We start from the raw sequence: 27945 nt of genomic DNA, 5'->3' as shown, positions 1-27945 counted from the left end.
TTTTTGCTCCTAACTTGTGAACTGCATGTTCAGTAAGTAAATACTTGCACATTTAATCAAATGTAATGAAGAAAGTCAGAAGCAGTTATCATTCTAAGATAATTTTCCACAAGAAAAACACTACAATAAGGATGTCAGCCACAGTGACACTGCCTTATCCAGCTTAAGAGAACAAAACCGAGCTCAAACCAAAACGGATGCACCAGTCACTGCATCAGCAGGGAAGGAAGTCTGCATGTGAGGGAAGGTATATTCAGTGAAAGCTTGTTAAGGTTTGCCCAGCAGCTGATGTGTTACCCCCGAGAGGGGCCCTGTGAAGCCACCTGGCACGAGAGCCCCCGAGCTGTACCTTGGAAGAGCAGTGATCTTCCCCCACTTCTCCACGCAGAAGCGCCTGGGCCCGTTGCTGCCGCGGAGAGAGGCAAAGCCTTCGTAGGGAATGCTGGACGTGCCTGTGACAAACTGGCAGCACAAACACCTGTCAGGACAGGCCTGCACACAGGGGCTGGGGGGGACACAGCAGCACACCCACCACAGCCCAGACACTTCTGGAAAAGCATTTGCAAAGCAAGGAAATTCATGAGGCACAAGCAATAAATGCTACTTTACATGGAGGCCAAGGGCAAACAGACTGTTTCCTGGCTGGGCTCTAGAAGAGGCAACTTAGCAGATTAATTTCCTCCAAAGGTTTTCTGTTCCATAAGTATTGTAGAATCACACACTATCAGTATCCAGTTACCCAGACTTAAGCCTAAGTGAGTTTTTGCTGCTGTTTCCTGCATTAAAAGGAACTTATACAAAACATAGCAGTAATATCTGGTGGCTTTGTGTTATGCCATTCTAGCTACATGGATTTCCTTTGCTTTATAAACAACAATTAACTACTGTAAGAAAAGGACAAAATTCTGAAGGTTAGATATGCCCACTGACATTTGCTGAAACACTGACTGGGGAGGAGTTTTATTTACAACCTGTCATGAACAAATCAAATGTAGCTTTTGACAGATCAGAGACTACTTAATTTGTAATGACCTGGATATTACAAAAAGTTCTGACTAAAAGATGTGACAGGAGCATACAAGCAGACATTTTTGTCTTTCCATCAAATGAGATGTTCCACACTGCCTTTTTACAGACTTTTTAAAAAATACTTAAACAGATTAAAAAAATAAAATTCTTCATAATTCAGTGATCAGATAGAAATACTGAATTGCTAAAACCAGCAGATTTCATATTAGATCAATAATGTGGTATGGTTTGCAGTGGAGGTTTGTCTGCTTCTTTACAGACAGGATGGATGTAACCTGAACTTAAAAAATTTAACTCAATAGTAAACCCACATGTATAAATATTCTTCTGTTGAGTTTTTTTGTTCTTCAGCAGCAGGGTGACTAGAACCTGCAGGTTTAGTGAAAATGGAATTGGACTGACTTTAGGTTTCCGTCATTATTTTCTAAATTGAAGCCTTGAACTTCCATCTAAGCTTTCTCCTTCCTAAGCTGTATAAATACTATTAACATTTCTACCTAGTGACATAACCAATTACACACTTTTCCTTTTCTATCTTTAGGAGTCTTAATGTACTTTTAATCAAACAATAGTAAAGAATTATTGACATCAGCCATTGTATCTTAAATGTACTTCTAATCTTAGAAATCCATAAAAATAGCTGGGAGCTTCTGTCACTTGAAATGATTACATTTCACCTGTGACTCAGGCTATTCCCACTAGCAAACATCACCATAATTTCTGGGTATCCTAAACCAGGATGGGGCTATTTTAGCATCAAATGTTAATTATTTTTACACAGATCAGCTGATTTCTCACCTGTAAGAGTCTTAGACGTTGTTCATTGTTGAACCTTTCCACAGCAGCCCAGAACCACCGAATTACAATGTGATTGTCATGATAGCCTGTTAAAACAACAAGAGCCTTTACACTTTCAGGTGCTATGAAAGTGGTTGAGGGAATAGTTAGGAAGCTTTTCCTGGTTTGGCCCTAGTCACAAAAATGCCATGCTCTTTATTCAATTGCATCAAAAGGCAGAAGGTGAGAGGGAAATACTCCTAAAAAGCTTAGAAATCCTGAAGGCAGAGAATGAATGTACTATGACAAAAAGAACTGATATGCCTTGTGCAATCCTTTCTTCATTAATCAGTCACTAACAGGAATGCCAGTTCTTGAAATATTCCAACAGTGTTCTATTTATCTATCCAAAGCTACAAATGATGCTGCAACCATCTCTCTCACAGTACCTCACAGCTCCCAAATCTTCTGTTGTTCTCAAATTATTTCAACTACCAGCCTGCAGCCACTGTGATTGCTTCTAATTTCCTGTCAACTCTGAGTGTGTAACAAAACCGGGGAATACCCAACTAAGAATGGCTCCCATTTCCATTTTTCTCCCAGGTCTGGGAGGTACCTCCCAGTGTGCAGCTGAACATGGCACTTTCTGTGGAGAAGAGTGTTCTGCCATGCTGTCTCAGCAAAAACAGCCAGGGAAGAGCTGCAAGGAGATGCAACAAAGCAAACTAAAATGGAAAAATTACCTTCTCCTAATGCTAACTTAACCAGAGAAGCTCAAAAGTTACCATAAATGTATCTCATGGGATGGTTCTTTACTGTCTTAAAAACCAGGCAGATCCAGAGCCCTGGACGCTCTCACTGAACAAGTCAAAATTCAAGTTACCTCCTCTGTACTCTGTATTGTTTCTCCAATCACTCAAGTCAATTTCTGCTGTTCCAGCTATAACCAGTTCCAGTTCTCTGGCATCAAACACAGACACCAGTCTTGCATCAACCACCTGTGAAAGGAAATAAAATGCATAGCAGCATTTCTTCATGTACTGATTAGAGCCTCCCCATAAAGTCTGCTACTAAGGTATTTACCAGGTATCATTTTAGGTAATTCAGAATTCAGTTTTTGTCTTTTTAAACAAACAAGTCTCAGAGACCCCCTGCAGAAACAGAGCAAGGACTCAATGCTAATCATACAGTGATTGGGAGGATTGTCCAGTGCAAAGTAGATACATAACCATGGTCTTTATATAAATTACTAAAAAAAATTGTTTTACGCTCCCTTCCTCTTCCAGTATCTACAAGAGCACTTCTGATCATATTTGGGACCCCATATTTTGGAAATGTATACAAGGAGAAAAATATTTTGGAAGGAGAAAGAAAGTAAGTTTAATTCTGGAGCTTTTTACCTCATAGAAACCACGAACTAGACTTTCTGTTTGTTGTACAACTCCTCTCTCAATTCTCCATTTCACCATTCTCTCTATGTATTCTTTCTTGTTCTTTTCAGTGACTGGGATATTGGCACCTCCTGGTTTTAGTTCCCGTTCTGTGATCTTAGGAGAAAAAAAGACCAAGTGACAACACAGTTATTATAAAGACAAAAGAAGGAATTGTAATAATTTTAATTTTTAAGCTGAAGTAATTCCTCAAAATCACTAACCAAGCCTGACTAGGAAACTGAAATATATGAAGCAAGAGAACATATAAACAACTCTTTTTTAAAATGATATTTTAAATTCCATTTAGTCTGAGGAGCCTTCGTAATTAGATTTAAGTTGAGAAGAAGAAACAATCTTTACAGTGACTAAAGCATTGAAGTTTTCTGAATAATACCTTAACAAAGGTGTTGTAACACCTTTGAATGGCAACTTTGCTCCAATTAAATTCAGGTAAACTACCTCTAGCAAAGCAAACCCTGAAGTCTGATATTTCAGATACTCTCCAGAAAATCTCCTTAACCAGAAAAACGTGTTTGACCTGTTACAAATATTAATTCCTCCTCAGATTTCAACATTGGTTTCACCAGCAGGAACTTTTTAAATACAAGTTCAAGGCAGCATGGAGGGACAGCCGTTCTTCTGTCCAAATAAATGTTTATCTAGCAAAAGAATGCACCAAGGAAATTTAGAGACTTGCACACCTGCCCAAAAACTTCTTCATTTACAGTAAATGTGAGATCTAGGATATCGTGTATGTCATTGTCTTTCATCCACTGCAAACTCTGGTGAAACTCTTCATCCAAATATTCCAGGTCACTCAGGTCACAGAGTCTGACAGAAGAAAGAAGAAAACACACAAATACAGATGATGGCAGCAGCCTGTGCTCAGTAACTAAACTCAGACACAACAGACTGTGAATGGGAGCCAAGAGAAACATTAATAAAGAGGACAACTTCAAATCTCTGTTTATTTGCCTGGTAACAGCAGTATAACACAAAATAACTCTGTAAATATACAAAACTCAGAATTTAACTTGAAGACACATTGCTTCTTAATGATGAGTCTGCCCCATGTTTCCTGAGAAGCACATTTTGGAATTATGAAAATAGACAAACTGAAGAGACAAAGAATTCAAATCATAAAAGAAATTTTAAGATTTTTTAAACAAGCACGCAGTGTCCTTTTTGTTGATGTAGCTACACTGCCTCATCTCCATCATTTGTTGATTTCCAGCTTACCACATACTTAGCATACTTTCCCTTACCTCATCCTTCTCACTAAGATGATGCTGCTAGCATTTAGGTGTTTTAAAAATCTATGTGCAGTAGGAATGGATTAATTCCTCCCCACTACTAGAACATGCAATGTTTTACAGGAAAAAAAAAATGCTTCCAGACTTCTTAAAACCAGCTTTCGAATAAAAAGTAAAGCACCTTAAGCTCATTAGGTCTTAGGTTCCAGACATGCTGAGCAGGCACAGCTCTCATTGTTTTAGCCAGAACAGAAGCAGTAGTTCTGGAAACTAAGTCTGAAGTCTATCAAAGTACAGCTCCTCAAAATGGAGACTGCCAACAATCAGTCTACATCTGAGAATGCATGGTGCAGTCTAAGTTATGAAGTGATTCATATCCTATCCTGTGAGTCATTACATGACAAAAGAATAAGAACTCTATTAATATCTGGAATAAGCCCACAGCACTGCATTGTACATCTTCAAGTCTAAGATTTTTTTAGAAGAAAGCTGGTAACAGGGCTAAAACAAAACACAAGGTTCTCATACTGATCACAAACAACATTCTGAGGTAGTGGAAACAAGGAAATTTTTCAAAAAGTTCATGGATTGAAATCAGTTTACTAAATCAGAAATAATGGCCTGTCTCCTTTGTCAATACAGCATCATAAATAATCCATACACAAAATGGCATCTTTGATGGGGAAGGAACCAAACCACAGAGGAGACAGAACAATTCTACTCACATTCGGAGGAGGGCTTTATAAAAGGGTCTTGTAAAAAAGGCATCCAGCAAATACTGATGGATCAGAGCAAGACCAAGAATTCGACCACTAAACCTGAACCTGGAAGAGAAAGAGTTACAGTTGTGATACTGAAACTTTGTGGTTGGTACACTGCTCTGTCATCAAAATTGGCATGTATTTCCAAACAGCATTATTAAATCAGACAGCTGTGTCTAAATTGTGGTGTTTTTGTTTATTTCTTGGGTTTCTTTAACATTCTCAGTAAGGCACAGGGAAAAAAAAAAATAATAAAAAAAGCAAGACTGCAGGGTGTGGAAAATCCCTCAGATACCTAAGTTACAACTGCTCAAAAATGTTAAATCCATATTTAACCCGATCAGCCCCTGCCAGAGCAGCCACTTTATAAATGCATTATCTCCCACAATGATAGCCACTGTCTATTTTTATTTCACACCCCTACAGGATTAACTTGTTTTCATGTTGTAGAGGGGCCAAAGGTTCTTCTACTCTTCCCCTGGCTGACAGCTCATGCTGCCTGTCTTTCCTACTTACAGGGGCTCCTTGCTCCCTCTTCTGACTGTGGTTAAGGAGCTCTCTGTTTTCACAAACAGTGCCAGAAAGTTTTTTATATATTGCAGTCCTCTCTCCAGCCCTATGTCAAGAGGATCTAAATCTCCTTCTCTCACCTCCTTCTTCCCTTATTATCTTCATTTTGTTGGGTGTGTAAGGAGGAAGTTTGCCAGGGTTGAGAACAAATGGCAGCAACCTTGAAATAGGAGGGTCTTTGCAAATATTCCCATGAGAATCAAGATTCATTGTGAAAGCTCTTCCACAATTCTAGAATTAAAGTCTAGTGTTTATTTTCAAAGTAAATGTTTCTTGAACTTTCTGTTTATGGATCCTTAGCAACATTTCTCTTGGAAAAAATTAGGGCTTTATTATACCTGTTTGTACAATGTTTGCAAGATGAGGATGTGACATGCAGAGCCTTCCCCTTTCCATGCATAAGCTGCTTGTCACAGCTGCATTTCCTGAATTCCCCCTGGGGCTGTACAAAACCAGCACTCTCTGAAAGAGATAGGGGTCCTGCCTCCTTCATTCCCCAGGTCTCTGGTCCAGCACTACAGAAGCCAGGGATAATAAAAAACATTGGCAGAAGCTGCACAGCACAAAAGGGTTTTCTCTCACCTCAATGCCAGGCTGTTCTGCCTTTCCAATGGAGACCTGAAGTACTGGAGTTCAACAGGCAGGTTGCTCCAACTAACTGAACTACCAACCAGTTAATTTTCTTTTCATTTGTAAAATTAGTAATGAGATTCCCCTCTGATACTCATTCTTCATAATTGGCCTTCAAAAAATAAGAACTCAGGGCATGTCTGTCCTACAGAGATGAGCAGTTGTCATTCCACTATTAATGTAATCCAGCTACTTACACAGCAGAATTCTCTATTAATAGTCACAGCACAGCTTTACAGATTTATGGTGATGCCATGGCTTAAATCAACTGAGGGTGACTTAAACTGGCTTATAATTGTAAAAATAGGATTATGCAAAAATCCTCGATAACTATTTTAGAAGCATGGGTGAATGTACAGACTCTTCCAAAACTGTGTGGTCAGCAGTCTGCCCCCTACCCCCAATTAAGATATCACCACAGATTTCCTCCCAATATGTATGTTGGGGTTTTCCACTGAGGAGATCTCTGTACTCTTTAGGAAGACTCAAACAAATTACATACAGTAATATGTGCCTGAAACCTCCCCGCATCTCCTCAGCTGACATAAAGTCAAAGTGTTGTTATTTTTTCTTGGTTTTGTCTAATACACAAGAGGTTAATATTGCTTTCATGAAATGACTACTAATGTACAAGAAATGCAGGGAGTTGTGTTGTGAGACAATCCCATGATACACGGTCCAAATCATAATTTTGCTGACCTTGTGAGAAATAAGATCATTTAAAAACCACAAGAGAAACCAAAATCAGGGAAGTCTAAAGCAATGCAATTATTTTGCTGCTGGTTAAAAAGATCAGATTCTGTGTTACATGCCTGAGCAGATTTGAGCTGTTGTTCTACAAGTGGGAACAACAGAAAATGTATCTGAAAAACAAAAGAAAAGAGTTCTTACCACTCATGGTGATTGTCCACGAAAGCAGACATGGGACTTATTTGTACTGTGTAGGTATCGTTGGCTGAATATTCAAACAAACCATAATATGGATTGAAGAGCTCCCTGGACACCAGGAAAAAAAACTCTCTTGATGGTCCACTGTAGTCCAACCTTTAAAGAGAAACCTGACATTACTATGAAGTGAGAAACCTTTTTTTTTAATCTACATTCCTTACACTATATTTTGATCCAAATTTCGTAAGATTTTAACCAAAACTCTTATCCATGCAGATTGCCTAATGCCAAAGTATGTGGAACTCTCAAGGGACTATTCTAAAATGGAATGGCTTGGACAACTGGAATGAAGGTCTCCATGTGGGCTGCACTCAGAAAAAAGCTCTGGCTCCAGCTGCAGTGGCCTCTGCCACAGGAATATAACCAAATAATTGGGGGTGGGCAGGGTGGGGAGGAGGCAAATCATGAAAAGAGCCAAGATCAGACTTATCTGCATCTGACAAATTAGCAATGAAAATAAACAATGGTCATTTTTGCCTTTGCAGACTGCAACCATAAGACAATTGGAGGCACAATATTTGTGTTTTCCCTAGCAATATAATCTGAGATTACTTCAGTGATTTATGTTTCTTGGTCTAAATTTTCTTGTCTGTCTTCCAAATTTGAGAGCATTTAAATGTGTTTTGGAGAGTGCACTTCCTTTGTTGGGTTTTTTATTTGTTGTTTTCTACTTTTTTTTCCCTATTTCAAGATTCCAGTACTACTGAATCTAAATAACCCCTTCTTCCTGAATGATAAACCAACTCATTGCTGACAATGCACTGAGACTGAATTGTGACATTACTCTGCAGGTCACCAGTGAAATGAGTTAGGAATGATATTAATGCTCTGTTAGAGTTGGAAAACAGGAAACTAGGAGTTTTCCAGTGGGGAGCAGAGAATATTATAATCCTAACAAAAAGAAAGACATTTTTATCAATAAAAGATTTAATATTTGACTCAAATGCTAAGACAATGCACAGGCAGAAGTACCACAGAGAAGATCAGCTTTCACAAAGAACTGCTACAAATGTTTTGGCTCATAAACTTTTACAGAAGACAACCACAAATGAGAGTTGTTTTTGAGGATGAAGCTGTCAGGAAAGTAAAAGCTAGGTGCCATTATCAAGCTGAGGACAAACCTTTCCTCAGCTGAATAAAAAACATTTTCCCTTCAGCCACTTGGAAGCATTTCACCTCTGTTAAGCTTCAGCAGTGAAGTACTGAAACAGATCCTTACCCTGGCAAGAAGGGGTAGATTCAAATTAGAGACAAAAGAAAATCCACAATGGTTCAATACCACAGACAACTGTTGGATCTTAATCTTGGCACCAACACCAGGATCAAGTAAAGGGTCATCTGCAAGACTCTTGCAAACTCCTGGGATAATCAGACACACTAAGAAATCCTGAGATAGAAAGGAAACTGTGTGCTTGACTATTGGGCACTTCATCCCTCTGTATGCAGTTACTGTGAGTCATGTTAAATAAATCAATCATGAGAGTCCTGCACTGCCAGTCAGATTTATCCTACAATTAAAGGCTTGGCACAAGGGTGAGAAAACTTCATACAAGAGGTATGCAACCACACAACAGCTGCAACTGTGGGGCATTTGGATATTCAGGAGAGTAATATGTTGTTGGCAACATGACTCATGTCTCCTAGGAAGCACCATTAATACTTCAGATTTACCACTCTTAAATGCAAAGCAGCTTCTCCTAGTAGTTCAAAGACCTCAGGAAAAAAAAGGAATGATATTTTTTCTGCATAACTCTTTGTAGTTTATTACCAAAATGGATGAGTGTATAAAAACCATTAAATGAGCATCACAATTGATGAGTACAGAAACTGAAGATTTGAGGAAGATACACATTATAAGACTTATGACAGAAATCACTTCAACAGCAATAACCATGTCTGAGTTGCCCCACTTACTATTTTACATACTAATAAATCAATAGTCACTGGAATGTTGCATCATATAAGTATTTCCTTACCCATTACTTTGACTTATGTCTCTTTACCAAGAGGAAAAGAAATGCAAAAGCAAACTCCTACTTAAACTCTTAAAAAAGGAGGAGCAAATAGGAAACAATTAACTTTCAGTATTCCTCCTCTCCTCCACCCTGACCTGTCTTTCTTCACCTGGCCAAAGGAGGAGCTGGATGTGATACATATCCTTGCACCATCTCTGATGAAACAATACTGTTTGCACACATCCTTTCTTCATTAAAAATACAGATGTGTAAATCAAGGACTGATGTCATTTTAATTTGTCTTTGCTCCTAATGAACTGATTCTTTTCCATTGAGGCTAGAGTCTCCTGTAAAGCTGGATTTAATGGGGACAGGAGGCGTCACCAGATTTCCAGGTCACTCTTCACCTTGCTGAGTGGTGAAATGCAAAATTCCGACATCTGATGAAAGGAAATGGTGTATCTGGATCAATCTCCATCTCATGTATGATTTAAAGACTTTCCCTTTCATTTTTAAATCTGATTTGAGGCGGTAGCTGTGAAAGTAAAGGCTGGTAGGGGCTGTGTAAAGCAGGCCTTGCTCCTGCATCCCCACCCTCCTTTGTCAATACAGCATAATCTCATTGTGCACCAGCCTTGCCATTCCAGTTCTGAGTTCTTCCTCAGACAGCACGGTGATATTATTTATATGAACAAGTCCACACTTGGCTCTCAGCTGTAAACATTCTTTATTTTAAGACTTCACTGGATCTTTATTAACACTAAGTGCTTCAGGGTGAACTTTGAACAAACAGTAGGATTTAGAGGTTTTCAAAGACATATTAATTTTATCTAATCTTGTAGGAGATGTTTCTATTACAACTTTGCATTTTAAAGACTCACACATTGCATGGCAATAGCCCACACTACAGCATTCCAAGAGCTGTGCTGCAGTTTCTGAGAATCATGGAATAGAAGTTTGAATTCTTATAAACATATTCATGAACCATTTCCACAACAGACAAGTGGGCTTTAAGGCCTGCCAAAGGGGGCACAAATCAAGAGACAAAAGCAGCAAATAGTACATTGTTTCAGTTTCACTTGCAAAGGAAATTGAACCACATCTTGCTTTGCAAAGCACATCTCACAACCTGGAACACACAGACACAGACTGAGCATTCTCTGAATGTGACTTTGAAGCATGGGGAATATTTGGGGTTTTCTAACAACTGGCAACAGCCCAGCTGCTTTTATTTGTGATGTAGGCCCTGGCCTGAAGAGGCTGTGAGCCCCTTCTGTAGTACTGAGGGATTTCTGCTCCCAGTGCCTCAGACCTGGCTAAATGAAGGACTGAGCCCATAGCCTACTCTGAAAGTATGCTCCCTCCAACAAATGGCAGCTGTCTTTAGGAGACACAACAGCACTAAGAGAAAAGAAACATGAATAACACAAGAAAGTTGTTTGGTTTTTAATTTGCCTTCCCAGCAACATTCTGAAACACACCAACTATTGGGAAAATTCACATAAGCATTCACATTACTTCTGCAAAGGCAGGATATGCTGCATTGCAAAATGTTTAAGAAGCCATCTTGAACAGCTGTATGTTCTAGGCTTGTGTATGTGGCATTTCCTGACCACAGTCCTTCCTCTTTTCACTCAGATAACAATTTGGTGAGACAGGAGCTGCAAGACACTGTGTTCTCAGACCACAAATACTTCCTTGTTCTACTCACCCTTCTTCCCCAACGAACGTGACATAGAGTTTATTTCTCTGCAGGTCTTTTCTTGAGTAGCCCATGATCTGGTTAAAGGCATCTTCTAACAAGTGATCTCTCCTGATGATTAATCTGAAGGGCAAAATTATTTTGAAACAGCAATTTGTGAACATGAACCACATCTGGAAACATCTATTTACACAGCAGGATAGTAACCAAGGTGATTTCAGAGATACCTGTTTCTGCTGGATCATTTTATTCATATCAGGAAGCTCCTGTTCTCCTCCAATGCTGTCCCTTACGTTTCAATAAAATGTCCCTTGTACAAAGAAGAGTGGTTTTGTTTTGTCTACCTTGATTCTCCCTTAAACTAAAGTCTTAAGCAGAAAGGTCCTAAAGCTGGCATTTTCATTAAGTCTGAAATCCTTTTGTAAAGCTGGGCCCATAAGTGAGTTTAACTGTGAGGAAGAGTCTCATCTTTTCCGTAAAAATCAATCCCTTAACACAGAAAAAGATAAGACCATGGAAAATCACAGTATGGTAAACTCAGAAACACACATCCCTACATTATCCTTGAGTGTGTGAGGGTACAAAAAGTCCAGAAGGAATGGCAATTATTTGTACAAAATCCCACTGAAACATCACATGTGAAAATGCCATGTACCTTCTGAAAGAAAAATTATGAAAACGAGGAAGTGTCATAAAGGTCTAATATAAGAGGTGAAATAATCCTCCTTACTTGAACATTTTATCCTCTGCCAAAAAAATGTGTTTAATTAGTTTCCTGAAACTTCACTTGCTCTATATTCAAATACTGCCTTCTGTGTGTGCCCGTCAGACAGCAGCTGCTGCTGCCTGCAGGAAGGCAGCTGAACCCACCCCAGCTCCTGCAAAGCCCCTCTGGCCCTGCAGAGCTCAGGGACTGCCCTGAGCCATCCTGCCAAGGACATGCAAGGGGAGAGGAAGGAACTGAGCAGGCACCTGGGCAAAGAGAGGACACAGGCAGCAGTGGAGCTGTGCTGGGCCCTGCTTTGAACAGGTCAGAGCTGTTGCCTGGGAAAGCAACCCAGGGAAAACTTCCACTCACGTGTCAAACTACAGCTTAAAAATCTACAGTGTGATGGCAAAAAGCTCAGGGAAGAAAGGACAGGGAAAAAAGGGTGTAAGAAATGGAACAGATTATGAGAGGGAGCAAATGCTCCCCACCAGTTATTTGCCCAAGCATTCAAGACAAAGCTTTCATAGATAAGGCTTTAACTGTTTATGATTTCATTATATTCTAGGCAGACTTTGCTCAACCTTTGCTTCTTAAGACTCGTCTAAACAATAACATCTTAATCCCATTTCAGTTTTGCAAAACTTGTAACAAGCTCACATGAATGAATTCTGAGCTTTGCACAGATTTCTGCAAAATAAAAGAAGTGACTGGCTGAAGGAAATTTAAAAAAATAGAAAATCCCTTTTTTATAATAGAGGAAATGATTAAATCATGTTCTAGTGTCTCATGGCTATGAGTTTGATAACTGGTACAAGACTTGGTAATTTACAAAATTTTGAAAGTATCTTGTGAGGACAATTCTTACATATAACAGCACATAATCTCATGATTAGCTAATAAATGAAGGAGGGAAGACCTCACTTCAAGTACTCTACCATTCAGAGTTCTAAAATAAAAATATTAGCCGTTTTTTAAGGCAGTCCTTAGAGTTTAATAACATTTAATGTATGAATCCTCTTTACTAAAGAGGACTGTAGTATCAGGACAGGCAATGATGTACAAAAGATATGTCTATCTAATTTTTTTTTAGTGGAAAAAGATATGAGAAAATATAACTGTTTATATCATAATGGAGGAATTCAGATGCCTCCTGCTCTACAGGCCTCTTCCCAAAGCTCTTTTTGGCATCGTATTGGTAATATTGTCTGTACAAAAACATAGTTGGAGGAAGCACAGAGGTGCTCAGAACTTGCTGTATCCTCAGCTATGAATCACATGCTGGCATTAAGTCTTTTATTACAGGTTTTATATTCCCAGAAATGCCTGGGTAACCGTAACATCTGCATTCCTTCTAATGGGAAGAAGCTTGCAGATGTGCGAGGCAAGGCAAGCTGCCTGAAAAGAAATCCAGTTTCATGAGATGCTTCAACCTACTTCAATTTCCCTGGGCCTTGTCCATATCCTTTAGTCTCCAACTTCCTGTAGAAGTTCCTCAGCTTGGCTTCAAAGTCTCTTTTGTAGGGAGCTGGAGCTCGGGCATTGGCACGTTGAGTACCTGCAGGGAGCAACAGGCACAGACTGAGCTGTGTGACACCAGCTGATGGATGTCCCATCTGCTGCTGGAAAGACTCCTTCACAGCAAAAGGTATGCATGGTATGTGTTTGGTTTAGGCACCTTCATAAAGAGTAAAAGCTGCATATCTTCAAACCTGCTCTGCATCCAAGAGTTTTTGGTTGCTCACTTCCAATAGTATCATCTTTCAAAAGTAAATCTTAAAAGAGTAAATCCAGGCCAATGCAAAAGATGGATTTTAAAAACAACACATGCAACTAGAAAGACTTTACTTCTTGTTTTTCAAGTACACTTTATGCCTAACCTTTATAATACGATAAATGTTCGGTTTGGGTTTTAATATCATCAGGAAAACAACTCAAAAATGAAGCAAAATAGGCTGGACTCTGCATTGCCCATGTTGACTACACCAAAAGGAAGAAGGAAAATATTTGGAAATTCCTTAGAGGAATTTTTCCCTGGGGAAGTAATAAGGAAGACAAATATAGGAAGAATGGAAACACTACCAAATTTAAGTTTGTGGAACTTCTAATCTGTGGCTGCAGAAACATACATGGTGGTCATGTAAGTGAATTTAATTTTGAAAAACTGGTTTTGAGGGTCAATTTCTTAAAAGCAGGAAGAGGTGAGATCTGTACACCAAAAAAAAAAAAAAAAAAAGGCATACCCTACAACTGCATGTGCAGTATATACAAATTAGGTGTTTAGTCTCATCTATTCTGAAAATGGCCATCATTAAGTCTTCCACTGCCTCCCTGGATAAATGATTTCCACTGACTCAACTGCGAGGCAGGGTGCCAAGGAGGCAGTTCAACTCCTTCCCTGAGTGGCTGTGTAGACATCCCACAAAAAATCTGGATGATGTTTAAAATTTTTCATGCCCTGAAGTACACTTAAGTTGCCAACTACTTCTCTGGAACTAGTGGCCACCTGTAATGCACTGAAAGCACAAATGAACAGTTCAGCAGCACTTTCTGCAGAGTTCCATCTTTTAAGTCAGTTCCTCACCCAAGTTTACTTTTGGCTCCCTGCACGAAGCTAAGCCAATACAGAACACTGATTGCTACCGTGGGGGAAGGCATGGGAATGTAAGGCTCGAGGTGATAACAGAGAGGAGGTGCATCCGTTCAGCCTGTGGGCAGAGATGGGGAAGGAGAGCAGCCACAAAGCCCATGGGGCTGACAGAAAAGGCGACAGCACATCCTGAGGAAGTGGGGGCTGGAAGGAGCTGCAGAGTCTATCTCTGCAGAGATCACAGAGAGCCAGTGAGCTCACTACCAACACCCAATGCCATTTAACAGGTCTTTAAAAGACCTGTCCGACCAGAAAGACACTTGGCACTTGTTCCAGGCTTCAAGTGAAGTGTGGGAGGATAGTAAATATCATGGAATCTGCAGGGCTCCAAAAGGAACATGAAGTATCCCTCTGAAAACACAGATCGTGGTCATTGATTCATCTGTAGTGGTTTTCCTCTTTTACTGAGAGCACCAAGAGCTTCTAAAGGTACACTCAGCTGAAATCTCCTGAAAACTTACAGAAACAGTAAACAAGCCTTTTAACTATTGGCCTTTTCCCTCTCTTGTTTGTTTTGCTTTGGGTCAAACCATGTACAAAAAGGCAGTCACCAGAAAAAGGCAACAAAAATATACTTTAATGTTAACCCCTCGAGGAAGCTGGATTTTTTGGAAGGGTACCACAAAACATGAATCTGGTAACACATTACTTCATGGTTCAGAGATCAGCATCAAAATATTCTGTCAGCACATGACAAGTCCTCACTGCAAATCAGATGCATATGCCAAGAAATTCCTGGGCAATTATAGTGATTACTTCCGCCTTGGGAACAAAAGATGTTAATGGAAGAGCTAAAACCCACCAGTGATGTGATAATCATACTTCATTTTCAGGGAGGTTATAGTCTAAAGCAGATATAAAGAGTAGCTTCATGACTATTCATCTTTTCCAAAACAGAAAGTACAAGTGATTGTGACTGATCTGAACAATGGATCCTTAACACCCCACCTCGTGCAGTGCAGCACAGCCAGCTTAGCTGATGAGAAAAAACAGAGCCTCCATAGAAACATGGGCTATTCACAATTTCTCATCAAAAAAGTCATTTGTACACCAACACAAACATGCATGCTTGCAGACTGACAGGGAGATTAAATGGTCTCTCTATATTTTTCTATGAGCCAGAAGAGAGATTACAATTTTAGGGAGAATGAGACTAAACCCATCACTGTTCCTTCTCTACTATCTGCTGCTACTGTGAGAAAATGAGAATATCAGATGTTAAAGACTGAGTGTATTTTGAAATTACTTTGTTGGAATGAAGCTATGCCCATCATGCTTTGGTGCACATACTAGTGATTAAGAAATCTTAACTCTGGAAGCCAAAACTGGTTTTATTTAGAAGACTGCCAGGTTTGCAGTTGGAAGTAAGATGCATACATGCAAATCATTCCTTTCTTTTCAATAAAGGGAAACAGTTATATCTAAACCATATACATACTGAAAGTATTAATAAATGTGAATATTGTATTTCACTGCTTCACAGAAAGCCTAAGATCATTAAAGTTTCAGAGAGATCTTACAGAGCTCCTTTGTCCAATAGCAGGAAAAGCTACCACATGTTTATGAATGCATTTAATCTGATTCCATGAAAAAAGGCAAAGCTTTTTGTTATTGTGGACAGGGAAATGCCCATGAAAATCACAGCTCTTTTTCTGATAAAAACTTCTTGCTGTCTGGAACTACCTAGAGTTGCTTACACCCTAAATGTTCTCAATTTATCTATATTTTTGTTATCAAATTTGTAGAAATCCCCTTAAGCCACTTCTGATTTATCTGTTATCATGAGGAAACTAAGCACAGCAACATCTATCAACATGGCTTTCAAATGGAACTTGTCATACTTGCAATAATTCAGTTCTAATCTGCAACTCAGAATCTGAAATATCAGTCTCCTTCCACTGTGACATGAATATTCAGACAGCTGCAGTATGCTGTTTTGAACCCGTGTTAAAGTATAACAAGCTGGTTTTTATACATAAAATTGTCCCTCATTGCCCCACAGCCCCATTACATTGCCATTTTAATGTACAGCTATTAGATCCATGCTTTAAATCTCCAGGCATCAGGATGCTGGCATGAGCAGTCATTTAGTTGTTTCACACCAGTGAGAAACAAGTCTGCATGTTTTTTTACAAGTCAGAACAAAATCACAACCCCTGGAGTTGCAATACACCCAACAAAGCATCTTGTGAGCCCAAGGCAAAGGTTCAAGTCTGACAGTCAAATGCAACTGTACTTGTTGACTTTGCTCAAAAATAGTTCTAGATCTTTGTCTTATCAAGGATGAGAAGTGGTTTCATGGAGCCCCTGCAGAAGCTTTGCCTGGAGCAACTTACCTGGAGAGTTCTGAGGGGAAGACACCGGCGAGCCTCGCGGGGACTGGCAATAGCTGGGATGAAGTAAGGCATGTGGCGGCACATATGACATGATTTCCTCCTCAAACAAGCTGGCAAAAAGGGGCAAAGAAGAAAGAACATGTTTATTTGACTAAATGGCAGCTTTCACTTTTTAGGGATAAATCTCTAGTTATTAACCTGCTTTCTTTGATAGTCACTTACCTATTTTCACTGTGCACACTTTGAGTGCTACAAAATATTTTATTGCCATTTCCTCAAGGAGATTTTTGAATGTACTGGAAAGCAGTAACTGCTGTTTGGGTATTTGCTTTCAAGGTTAAAATACAGTTCATCAGCCTTGAAAATTCATGGGCCCCCCTCTTTTTTTTTTTTTTGTTTTGTTTGGTTTTTGGTTTTTTTTTTTTTAGATGTTCTCATTACAAAGGGGTCAATAACCTTACTCAGAAACATTCTAAGCCTCCAGGATTAAGAATCACATCTGAACTTGTTAAGTGTATTGACTGGTAAGCTTGTTAGCATAACATTTTATGTTTAATAACACTCCTGCTGAACCAGGTATCACACCTAGCATGCTCAAGCTCAGTTACTTCATGCTTCATCTATTATTGATACACCACTTTTTAAGTGAAAAAACTCAAACATTTTGCAGCCTAATCACTGCATCTCTGTGTGTGAATGTATGCATATATGTATATTAAAATTTCAGTCTTTTACCAAATTTGACACAAGCAAATCCAAAAAGGGACAGAATGTCTAATGTCAGAATGGATCTGGTATCAAAAGGTATTCTGAATGTGAAACATGACACAAATAAACTGCTGCAATAATATGTAAAAATTATTTTCAAAGATTGAGCTATAGAAAGAACTGCAAGCCAATCTTATACTATTCAATGTAATGAAAACAATGTTCAAACAAAAGATGTTTTTTACTAAGTCTGTTCACCAAAAAAATATCTAGACTTTTTCCTACATGGACTTTTTTAAAAACGGGTCCTTTCTGACAGTTCTTTTTGCAGTCATGGCCATGTGATGTTTTCTCCCAAGTTACACATAAAAATCTTTCAAAGTTTTTAAAGAAACAATATCTACATTTCAAAAAGGCCCAAACATAGACTTAAAACAAGATTTTTTTAATAGCTGTAATAATTTGGAGATTTAGGGACCAGAAAGGATTATCATTATGCAACCTGGCCTCAAAATACAACTACTAATGTCAATTCTATTTCACTAGATTCAATTTTAAAGGTACCCATGAACTTCTTGATGCACTTTTACAGTGGGTGAGAGCACAGTATCAAGATAAAAGGGATTAATTTTAGCAAAAAATCTGCCTGCTTTCTTGAGTTAATAGCTTAAATGAAAACTAGTAAAGAATCAGCTTCCCATTTTCTGAAGTCTGTAATACTGCCTTTACTAAAGGGGACAATGCTTGACAGCACAGTGATGAGGCAAGAGAAATGTTAAGTAATAAAAACACCTCTCAAGTATGTGCCTTTACAAACAGGCACTTCCCAAAGCACAGAACTAAACAGATGCAGATAATTAAAGTAGCACAAGGCTCATTGCTGAATAAAGGTCTGAGCTGTACCACCTTTCTAAGCATCAGGGCTGGATGCAACAGGACAATTAAAGGCTGTCAGGGCAAACCCATAAAATCACAAGCACAGGGCTCTTGCACTTGCCTTTCATATTCCATCATCCTATGAAAAGTGTGACCTTCAACTACCACCTAGAACTGAACATGGTGAAAACAAAACCTGAGCCTTGAGCTGTGGCTCTCCCAGCTGCAAGTCCAAGGAGTGAAAGGGAAAGACTGGATGACACCATCAGCCCACCCTGCTCCCTGAAAGCTCCTGAGCAGCTGCCACAGGGTGTTCCACACGTGCATGGGCAGCAGCAGTGCCTACCTGAGTAACATGACAAGGTCTGCATCACTGGATAAACGCACCAGCCCAGGTGTTCCCTCTGTCCGGATGAACTGGATCTTCTCCCTGTACCAGCAAAAAAAAAGGCTTTCAAAATACCTTTTGCAAATAGGGCATCAATGTGTACCACAGCAACAAGTACAGAGTAGATCAGAAATCTCTGGGTTATGGTTTTCCCTACTTTTTTTCCCTGCCACACCAAGCCCATGTGAGCAGTAAAATACCACAACCAAAAAGCTAATTTGTTCTGAGGAAGGGTGTTCCCATTGCCCTCATCTCTTCAATGCTCATGTGCTCATGCTCTTGGCAGGTAGTCACCCAAAGAGTAAAATAAAAAAACCAATCTCTCAAATTCACACTCCATTCAAGTCCAAGTCTCTGAATTCAAAGTAGGAGGCTGAAACCTGTAAGAGAACATTCCTACTGCAAAAGTGAACTCTTTAAAGAGTTCATTGTCCTTCTGAATCTCTGGACAAATGCAAGCCATACAGTAAAATGCATACTTGTGATTTTAAAGCCAATGTTTTCATACCACACTGCACTTAGGATATCTTCCAGTAAAAAAACTGCAGTATTTCTCCCCTCTAGTTCATCTAAGCACACATCCTTTCTCCTAAGACCCAGTCTGGTCACTGTTGTGGCATCTATGCATCCTAAGTTCTGAGCACGGTAACAGACATCATTTTAGGATCTGTACTAAATATAATTCCTTGGATTCTTTTGCTCTGCAGAGCCTTTCCCTGCACTCTGAAATACAAGTACATCCTTCATATTTTTTTCTTTATCAGTATGATAGTACAGTAGAGATAAATTCTAATTTGGCTTTACACTTCTGGAGGAAAAGAAAACAAGAATCAAACCCATGTAAAACCTAAACCTAGCCCCAAACTGCAAGGAGAAAACCCCCAAACAAACAGCAAAGACCTCTGTGTAAGAGCAGCATTAGCTGAGCTCACAGGTCTGTCTACCCCATGTCCTATTACCAACACTGGCAAGAAGGTCAGAAAAATCCCATGCAATTGGCAGGGCAGGGACATCTGGACATTTCCAGAGCCCACTTCACTTTACATTGGTGCCCAAATGGCAAGGCTGGAGGAAATAAATGGTGGATTAGAAAATATATCTTAGTGTTTGGTTGGCAGCAACACCAGAAACCAGAAAGACATTTTCTGGGTCAACTAATATATGCAGCCTTCCAAATGAATGCAATCCATGATTTCCTGGGGTTACCAGTGAGAGTTGTGATTTCAGGGATTGTTTTTTATATATATGCCTTTTACCTTCCATTAAGATATAAATTATATTTAATGTATAACAGGTGCCTTTGCCTGAAGCCCTTTGCATTATTTAGCAGCCTCTCAGATTTACCTGCAGTGGCTTGGAAGAAGATATAATCTTGGCAACATGCCCAATAAAGATATGGTAAGTAAAATGTTCTCACTCCACCATGAGACCTCTGAACAGCAATTTTCTACATGTACTATACTTCACCTTATATTTTAATAGACTCTCAACTTCTTATCTCTTCTTTCTCTAAGGTAATGAGAAATTATTTTAGACAGTAAATCAAAGATCTTTTCAAACTATCTTTGTCCTCTTCCACTGGCCAAATACTGATCTTCCTCCTCACCTATGTAATAATTACAATAGTATAAATATGAATAATATTTAATAACATTATAATTTCATTTCAATTGTACCGAGGTCCTCAAAGGCAGAGATTACTGGCAGTTGTACTAATCACTATTAAAAAAAAAATTACACAAAGAATTTCTACTGAAGGATTTTAGTTAGGTCTTAATTTATCAAGTGTTACAGCAATGTCCATGGAGTTGCTAAGTCTCACAATGTGTCAAATAGACATGGATTCTAATAATTTGCTAAATCAGGGTCTTAAAACACTAACCAGGAAAGATAAAACTGGGATATTTATAAAAATTAAAATGTTACTGAAGCATCAGCTTTAGAAGGATACAGGAGAGGAATAATGGAAGATAATTTACCTTAATCAAATGAACTAGTAATTAATTACTAACTTCAAATATTAAAATTAGAATGGAACCATTCAGCTTAAGATAATGGCTTTTCTGACCAATCACATTCAATGTAAAATAACATTATGTTCATTAAAATCCCCAATCATTCTGCTGAAGAAAGTCAGCTAAGGCATATATCTTCAGTCTCCTTCCAAGTAAATCTCCAGAAGGACATAAAATCTCAAGCAAATTAGGAGGTACAGAAAATCCCCTGATAGTCCATTTCTAATCTGAAACCCATCTTTTCTCAAGCAAGTCAGGTTTGTGGAAATTATGAATCTGTAATCAGGAAGAAAAGTTCTACTAGAAGCAGAATCGGGGAATACCAACAAGCCTTGTGAGCAATTTGAACTCTAATTTGGTAAAAAAACCCACAACACACATGAAGAAAATTACACCGATTGCTATCAGGCTGAAGGAAATCAAGCACCCTGGGAAAAAGAATATGAAGCAATAAAACTACAAGCAACCAGAAATTGTTTGTATGCTACTTCCCAGCAGATTTCAAACCAAGCCTGGTGGGAAAAACTTGCCTGCAGTGATATGGGTACAAGTGTTTTGACATGCTGAGAACTGTAGATTTCTGCTGTATTTTCTAGAGAGCTTGTATTGTGTGTTGTTTCAAGTTTGGCAGCTAGGATTTCTCTAGAAGGTTAACCACATCTTTAACACAGAAGTCACATCACAAAACTTGTTTTACTACACATGGGGAAACTGCAAAACAGGGCAGCTTGTTGAATTGTGGGAACTTGCAGGACATAGAGGAAAAGGGATCATAAGTAACACAGAACAGAAGAAAAATGAGTACCAGTGCTGGCTGCCATGCCAGCCACTGTGGGCAGGCCTCTGGAACACAGCACTGCACAGGAGAGACACTGCCAACAATCAAACCAAGGTTTTAAATATAGTGTCCAGGCAAGAACAGATACATTCATTTCAGTTCTGGTCACTACTATCCAAGTTGCTGGTGTTTCCATTTCCAAATCTAAACATATGAGGGAGTTACAACAACCCCATGACAAAGATCATCCTTCCTCAGATCTTGTTGCACTGTGCAAAAATCTGCAGATATCCCATTTTGTAAATTTTGGAGAGACATAAAAAATTCAGACTGAGGTAAAATTACCTCCAGATGTCACGCGGTCAGGACAGCCTTTCTGTAAATGTGCTTTGCAAAGATAAGGACAAATCCAAATGCCATTCTGCCTCATGCTCCCAGCTGAATGAATGGGCACATTTGCTGTGCCATCCAGCTGTCTTGGCACATTAGGAAGACATCAGCAAATCTCTTATGCCAGTTGTTCCAAACATTTTCTTGTAGGTATCTTTATTTGATAATTAAACATTACCTCTGTTCTCCTCAACCTTGTCAGAGTAGCCTGTTGCACAGAAATACAGTAAAGAACTATTTCCCACAGCTTTATGAATATGTTTGAAGTCCCCTGAAGTCTACATTCTGTTATGTTCCACTGTTAATTAATGAAAGTAGCTAACTGTAATTAGCATTTTTTTCTGAAAGGGGAATAGCAAACTTCACTAATTTTCTTACCTGAGTGAATGATTCCTGGTAAGATCTGGCTGGCGCTCTTGTAGAATTTCAAAGATATTGGGCTGCCGCAGAAATGCAACTATCTTGTCATTGTAAGCTGAAAACATTAACAAAAAAATCATGCTGAAGCAAGGAGATCCCAAAACAAAGGGTGACATTTCTTTTAAGTCTTCAACAATCATGACATACTTCACCTTCACTGTTTTAAGTTTAGAAGTACTGGGTTGATATTTTTTTATGTTAGGCTACCAATTCTATTGTCTTTTAAGGAACACACTTCTTATGACTATGAACTGAATCTCATTGTGACATATCCTTTCCACTGCTAGCAGCTAATTCTGTTAGTAATTTCTGTTATATTTTAGCACTCACACTCTTAGCTAAGGTCAAAGCAGAATATTTATTGTTAGTATAAAATTGCAGGGACCTTGGTTTTCGCTGCATCTATTCCCAAACATAAAGCAGCCATTGGAAACACCCATATCAAATCCTCATTAATGGCTGAGCCTGTGAAGCATGCACACCATGTCCATGGCAAGGGGGAGGATTTAAATGGGCAGAGGTTTTCAAGTAAACATGCCACAGTACAAAAAGCCAGTTAGAGTTAATCGGATTAATTTATCTTGATTTAGCACAATGTGACAGCTGTTAGATTTAACAAGCTGCATTCAGTATGTGGTGGCACAGAAGTCAGTAACTCTGTGTGTCTGTAACTGAGAACAGAAGTTAAGCTAATGGCTAATTCCAAGCTGATTAACACTTTCTGTAATCCTGCCAAAACAGATGCTCAGAAGCTGGGGGTGGGGAAAAGTTAAAAATCCCTGGGAATACATGGAGTCCAATTAGGATCCAATCTGACTCCCTGGCTTCAGTTCATCCTGTGAGCACACAGAGTATGTGAGCTAGGAAGGTAAAATACACCAGTTATTTGGTTCTGCACACTTCCAGCTCTGAAAGCTCCAACTGAACAGTGGGGAAATGCTGATGGACAGAAGGATCATAACAAATGACAACTTCCAGCCATCCCAAGTGACTGGAAACCCCAGCAGTGCACACTGCCATGAGCCCTCAGTGATGGAGAAGTCTGAGCAGAGGCTGGGTGCTGACATACCCACTGGAACCACGTCCTGGTACTGAGCTCTGCTGACTGTGTTAAATGTGCTGGATGGTCTTGGCAAAACTGGGGGTCCTGAATGGCGGGAGTCCTCTCCAACCTGCAAACGTGCAAGCAACCACAGTGAGGCTCTGTGCCAGCACAAGCACTCAGGTACAGAAAAGTGAGAATTTATATGGCTTAGAAGCAAGCATCTTTGATGCACCTAGTGCATCAAGGCTTTGCTTGATCACCATCCCCAGTAACCACTGCTGCAGGAAGCAGCTGTGCTGCTAGGACAGGTACTAGCAAAACATTATTTAGCATACTGGGCCCATTAATAGGAAGAACCAAAACTAATGCAAAATTTACTGCTGTTTTTAAAAAACAGTTCCATTCTGAAAAGAGACCAAAAAATTAAAACTGGGATACCTTTTTAAATTTTGTAATTTAATTTTGTCTTTTGTAATTAATGGACATCTTTATTTACATGAAACATTCTGGAAACCAAATTCTGCTCCTTCATTAGCACCTCTATTACCTCTGTACATGAATGCAGTTTCCTTAAATTTGAAGTGGAAAAAAGTTTGTGGCTGAAGCCTCAAAGAAGAACAAAGAAGTGAGTTCACATTCAGGCAAGGCAAACAAATCCAAAATTGGTAAAAACATGGCTCCTAGAGTAATTCAGAAACACTGTTTTGTTTTTCTTGTATTCACCTTCAGGACTTAAAAAAATTGCATGTGAACAATTTTTAGGGTAGAACCACAATATAAAATTGTTCTTAGAGGCATTTGTTATGTCAGGGCAACTGCTGTAGTTAACGACATCAAGAGGTTTCAGATATTTCTCAGTATTCAGTATTTTATCTCTATAAAACATTTGCTCAACCTCTTTTTCTTCCTGCTGGACCTCTTTGTTTACTTCTCCATTTATCTGCCTACATGTAATGGTTAGCATTTGAACTGCCCCCCCAAGCTTCAAAGATCTCTAAACCATCTAACTGCAAAAGATCAAATAATTATAAAAGGTTGCTTTTGAATCCAATCTCCGAAATCACAAAGCAGCAAAAGTCCCAAGATATCTCCCAAGACCTTTCTGCTCTCTCATAATATTCTTTCAGAAAAATGAAGAATTATTTCCTGTTTGGCAATGTGCTGGAAAAGGAATGCCATTATTATTAGCTCCAGCTTCACACTGCAGTCCAGCTTTAGCTAAAAAGGCATTCCTTACACTGGTTCATGTTTGCTTTACAACATCTCTGTAAAAACTGGGTCAGAGGCCTCAAAACATCAAAGTTCATGGCAAGTTAAAGCCAAAGAAAGTATTTTGATTTTTTTTTAATTAAGTACTCATCTTTTGCAATAACGTACAGTTCCTTTATGCAATAGCTTAAAAATAGGAAAAAAATTGCAAATATGCAATATGCAACACATAAGCCCTAAAGTGCAGGGGAAAAACAGGTGTTCAGGTTCATACACATGTAAAAAGAACATCATTGCACCATTAATACTAGAATGGTAATACTGGATGGAATTGCTATGCTTGAGATTCCTACCTGGAATTATACCTGGAATTAATTCAAGTAACAATTGTAACAATATCAAGGAAACGCTTCTAAAATTGCATATAGAAACATGATTTAAGGAATTTCATGTATCTAGATGGAGTGAGAAATTCTGACAGATAATGAAATATATGTGATCATTTCTTGTTGGATAAATTACACTTGTTTTGCAGCATTGACAATTTCAGGAGCATGGTTGGCACAAATACCTGTTTTAAGTGCAGAGCTACTGGATGCTGCTTAAAGAAAGAACTTGGGTGCATATTGGGTAAAGTGAAGGAAAAAAAATTCTGCTCTGCTACAAATCAAACAGAAATACTTGCTTTACCCTGTTCAAGATCTGAATAGCTATATGAAGGTATTTAGCTTCTTGCCTTCTACACAACATCACCAAACTGGTGGAAAATTATGTTTAAAACCATTTGCAAAATATTTCTGATGCTGGAGGGACCTGACTAAACCCTGTTCACACAGGATGTGACAAGATATGCAGCCAGTGCTGTGGCACTCGCTGCAGCTCAGTGGAAGCTCTGTTAGATAAATGGCAGACAAGTTTCATGGTTTGCTCTGAAACAGAGGCCTGGCAGACCTTCATCTGCCACAAGACTGAGCTAAGAAAAGGATAAATCAGATAATTTCTCTTGCTATTCTGAATTGTATTATGTTTAATTGCTGGCATGGAATAGCCCTCTCCTGAAATGACAACCTACAGCCAACAGCGTGGAGGTTTTTAAATAAAGTACAGTTTTTAAATAAAGTACACTGCCCATACACAAGGTTACAAGTATAAGGAAGTGACAACAACACTATGGGGACTGCCAGTGAAAATGGTGCACAACGACAAAACAACAAAATAGTGTTTTCCATGTACTTCTGATCAGAAAGTAGAGATTAAATATAGATTCAAAGGCATATAGCAGTCTGATAAAAGCTGTATGTGGTATGATTTTTTTACACTTCACGGGGAGGCTGCAGAACTAGATGTACAGTCACATATGCATCTTTCCCCCCCTTTTATTTTGCACAGTTATGTATGAGCACACTTGGCAGACACCACGCTAGACAATGCACATTTTGTCAGTGAAAGACTGGATACAGGGATCAGTAATCTGTAATCAGATGCTCTCCTGTGGTTAAGTGGGGTTACTGCGAATTCCAAATAAGAAAAACTCATGTTAGACTCATTTCTCCTCTGAATTCATACATGTTAAAAGCTTTTAAAGGCTTTTAGGCTGGCAGAAAAAACAGTAAATCCTTACAGATGACTGGTGCCCTGTTACAGAAGGATCATGCTCCTCCCTGCATGGAATGATGTGGGAGGGGATGGTGGTGCTCCCCAGGAGGAGGAGGCCAGACCCCACTCACCTCCCCAGCACTGTGGCTGCGCTGCCGGGTCAGGTGCTGCCGGTGGACCAGGGCGCTGGTGGGCCTGCTGCTCTGCAAGGGCAGCCGCGGGTCGATGAACGTCGTGGTGCGCGAGTTGTGGTCCACAAAGAAAGCCTGCCAAGGACCCAGAGACAGAACTCATCAGCACTTCTTTTGCTCATTATGTCTGAGGTGGAGGCCTGTTGAGGATCCAGGTTTCATTTGATCAGGTGGAGCTGTGGAAAATCTGTTACTGTGGCTTCCATTTCCCTTCTGCAGAAGGAGGACAACACTTTCCCCTCCCACCCGAAGGGATGAATTGTTTTATGCCTTACTTTGTTCGTGTCTATAAAGTCCTTTGAAATTCTCATCTGACAAGCATCAGAAGTGGGAAGCCTTATTATGACTGTCAAGAAGAGAAGACTTGAATAGTTAATAAAAGTAATCCTGGTATATTCTCCTTTTCATTCCCTTATAAGCATCTAAAAAGGTGTCATTAAGTGGCAAACCCACTACCTTTTGTGAATTATTTACCATATAATTATGAACACAATTGGCTGTATGGATGTCAAGTGTATGCTTGCATCCAGTGATGAACTATGATTACAGACCAACAGGCATTTTTGCCGTATTTCTGCTACAACTATTCTAAGTTCACTGACCTCTTTTTCTAAAAACCAAAACAAAATGCAAAAAATCCCCAAACCTAAAGCACCTTCCCAAACAGCAAAAAAAAAGACCTCTGAAAGCCGAAAAGAAAGGTCAACCAACAACACAAAATGATGGCAACAAAAAAAAAAAAAAAAAAAAAAAAAAAAAAAAAAATCAGGCAGTTGATGAGAACAACCACATACTGGCCAGTCAACCATTTGCTGAAAACAAGGTCACAGGGACATGTATCCTGGAAAATTAAAGCTTCCTACAATTCTACCCAATGTGAGCCAAAAAGGTTTCTAAGCCCCAAAATTTAAACTTTTTGTAGCACTGGGTTGCACTTGGAAACCCGCACTATTCTATTTCAACACACTCCATGTTTTCTGTCACAATACTGGAAACATGTGGAAGTGGCAAAAAAAAAAATCTAACTTTTGAGCAGGAGAATTACAGGAAAGTGACATCTGGTTTGAGGAATCAAAAAATCTGGACCAGCAGAGTGGTGGTCAGGGACTCTGTGTTTGGCTACCAGTGAGGTACTTCAACCACAGTTCCACAAACAATTTATTCCTGTGGTGTCAGCAGAAGCAACATTCTCATCTTTCTCCCTCCTGACCACTTGTTTCATCCCCTGTGTGCCCTTCCTGCCTTGCTGGCACAAGTGTTTGTGTAGCCATGCAGTGAACCCATCAGGGGCTCTGGTCCAGGCTAAAATTACTCTCTCCCTGCTGGCTCCTCTAACCTCAGTCAGCTCACCAGGGATGAGAGGAGAGGAGAGCAGAACCACTTTTCTGGCAGCAACACCAGCTTCTAGTATTCATGGAATCATTGTTTCAGACTGGGAAAGCCAGACCAGAGCAAATGCAGTTCTTCTGACTGCTGTGAAGGTAGGCAGACAAACCAGTGTGCCATGCTATACAGCAACTAAATGCCATTATGGACTGCAGTGGGAGAAAATGTTCATCCTTCCATTTCCCAAGGAAGG

At 39.4% G+C, this 27945-nt stretch overlaps 1 protein-coding gene across 2 annotated transcripts in view; it reads right to left on the bottom strand.

Moving 5' to 3' along the window:
* Positions 1 to 27945, bottom strand: part of HECW2 (HECT, C2 and WW domain containing E3 ubiquitin protein ligase 2) — a 148805-nt gene that overhangs the window by 7819 nt on the left and 113041 nt on the right. For both annotated transcript variants that reach the window (XM_059853385.1, XM_059853386.1), the window contains 14 exons: positions 26307 to 26441; positions 23395 to 23497; positions 22284 to 22380; positions 18681 to 18764; positions 16751 to 16860; positions 13202 to 13322; positions 11068 to 11181; positions 7345 to 7497; positions 5218 to 5316; positions 3941 to 4070; positions 3207 to 3353; positions 2690 to 2804; positions 1828 to 1913; positions 350 to 462 (listed from right to left, as the gene is read on the bottom strand). In XM_059853385.1, coding sequence (XP_059709368.1) covers positions 350 to 462; positions 1828 to 1913; positions 2690 to 2804; positions 3207 to 3353; positions 3941 to 4070; positions 5218 to 5316; positions 7345 to 7497; positions 11068 to 11181; positions 13202 to 13322; positions 16751 to 16860; positions 18681 to 18764; positions 22284 to 22380; positions 23395 to 23497; positions 26307 to 26441 — 1607 coding nt within the window. The remainder of the gene's footprint in view (positions 1 to 349; positions 463 to 1827; positions 1914 to 2689; positions 2805 to 3206; positions 3354 to 3940; positions 4071 to 5217; positions 5317 to 7344; positions 7498 to 11067; positions 11182 to 13201; positions 13323 to 16750; positions 16861 to 18680; positions 18765 to 22283; positions 22381 to 23394; positions 23498 to 26306; positions 26442 to 27945) is intronic.

The sequence above is a fragment of the Haemorhous mexicanus genome, chromosome 8 (genome assembly GCF_027477595.1).
Source record: "Haemorhous mexicanus isolate bHaeMex1 chromosome 8, bHaeMex1.pri, whole genome shotgun sequence".
NCBI classification, from domain to species: domain Eukaryota; kingdom Metazoa; phylum Chordata; class Aves; order Passeriformes; family Fringillidae; genus Haemorhous; species Haemorhous mexicanus.
Note: the sequence above shows the minus strand (reverse complement) of the source record. Positions and strands in the feature narration are given on the sequence as shown.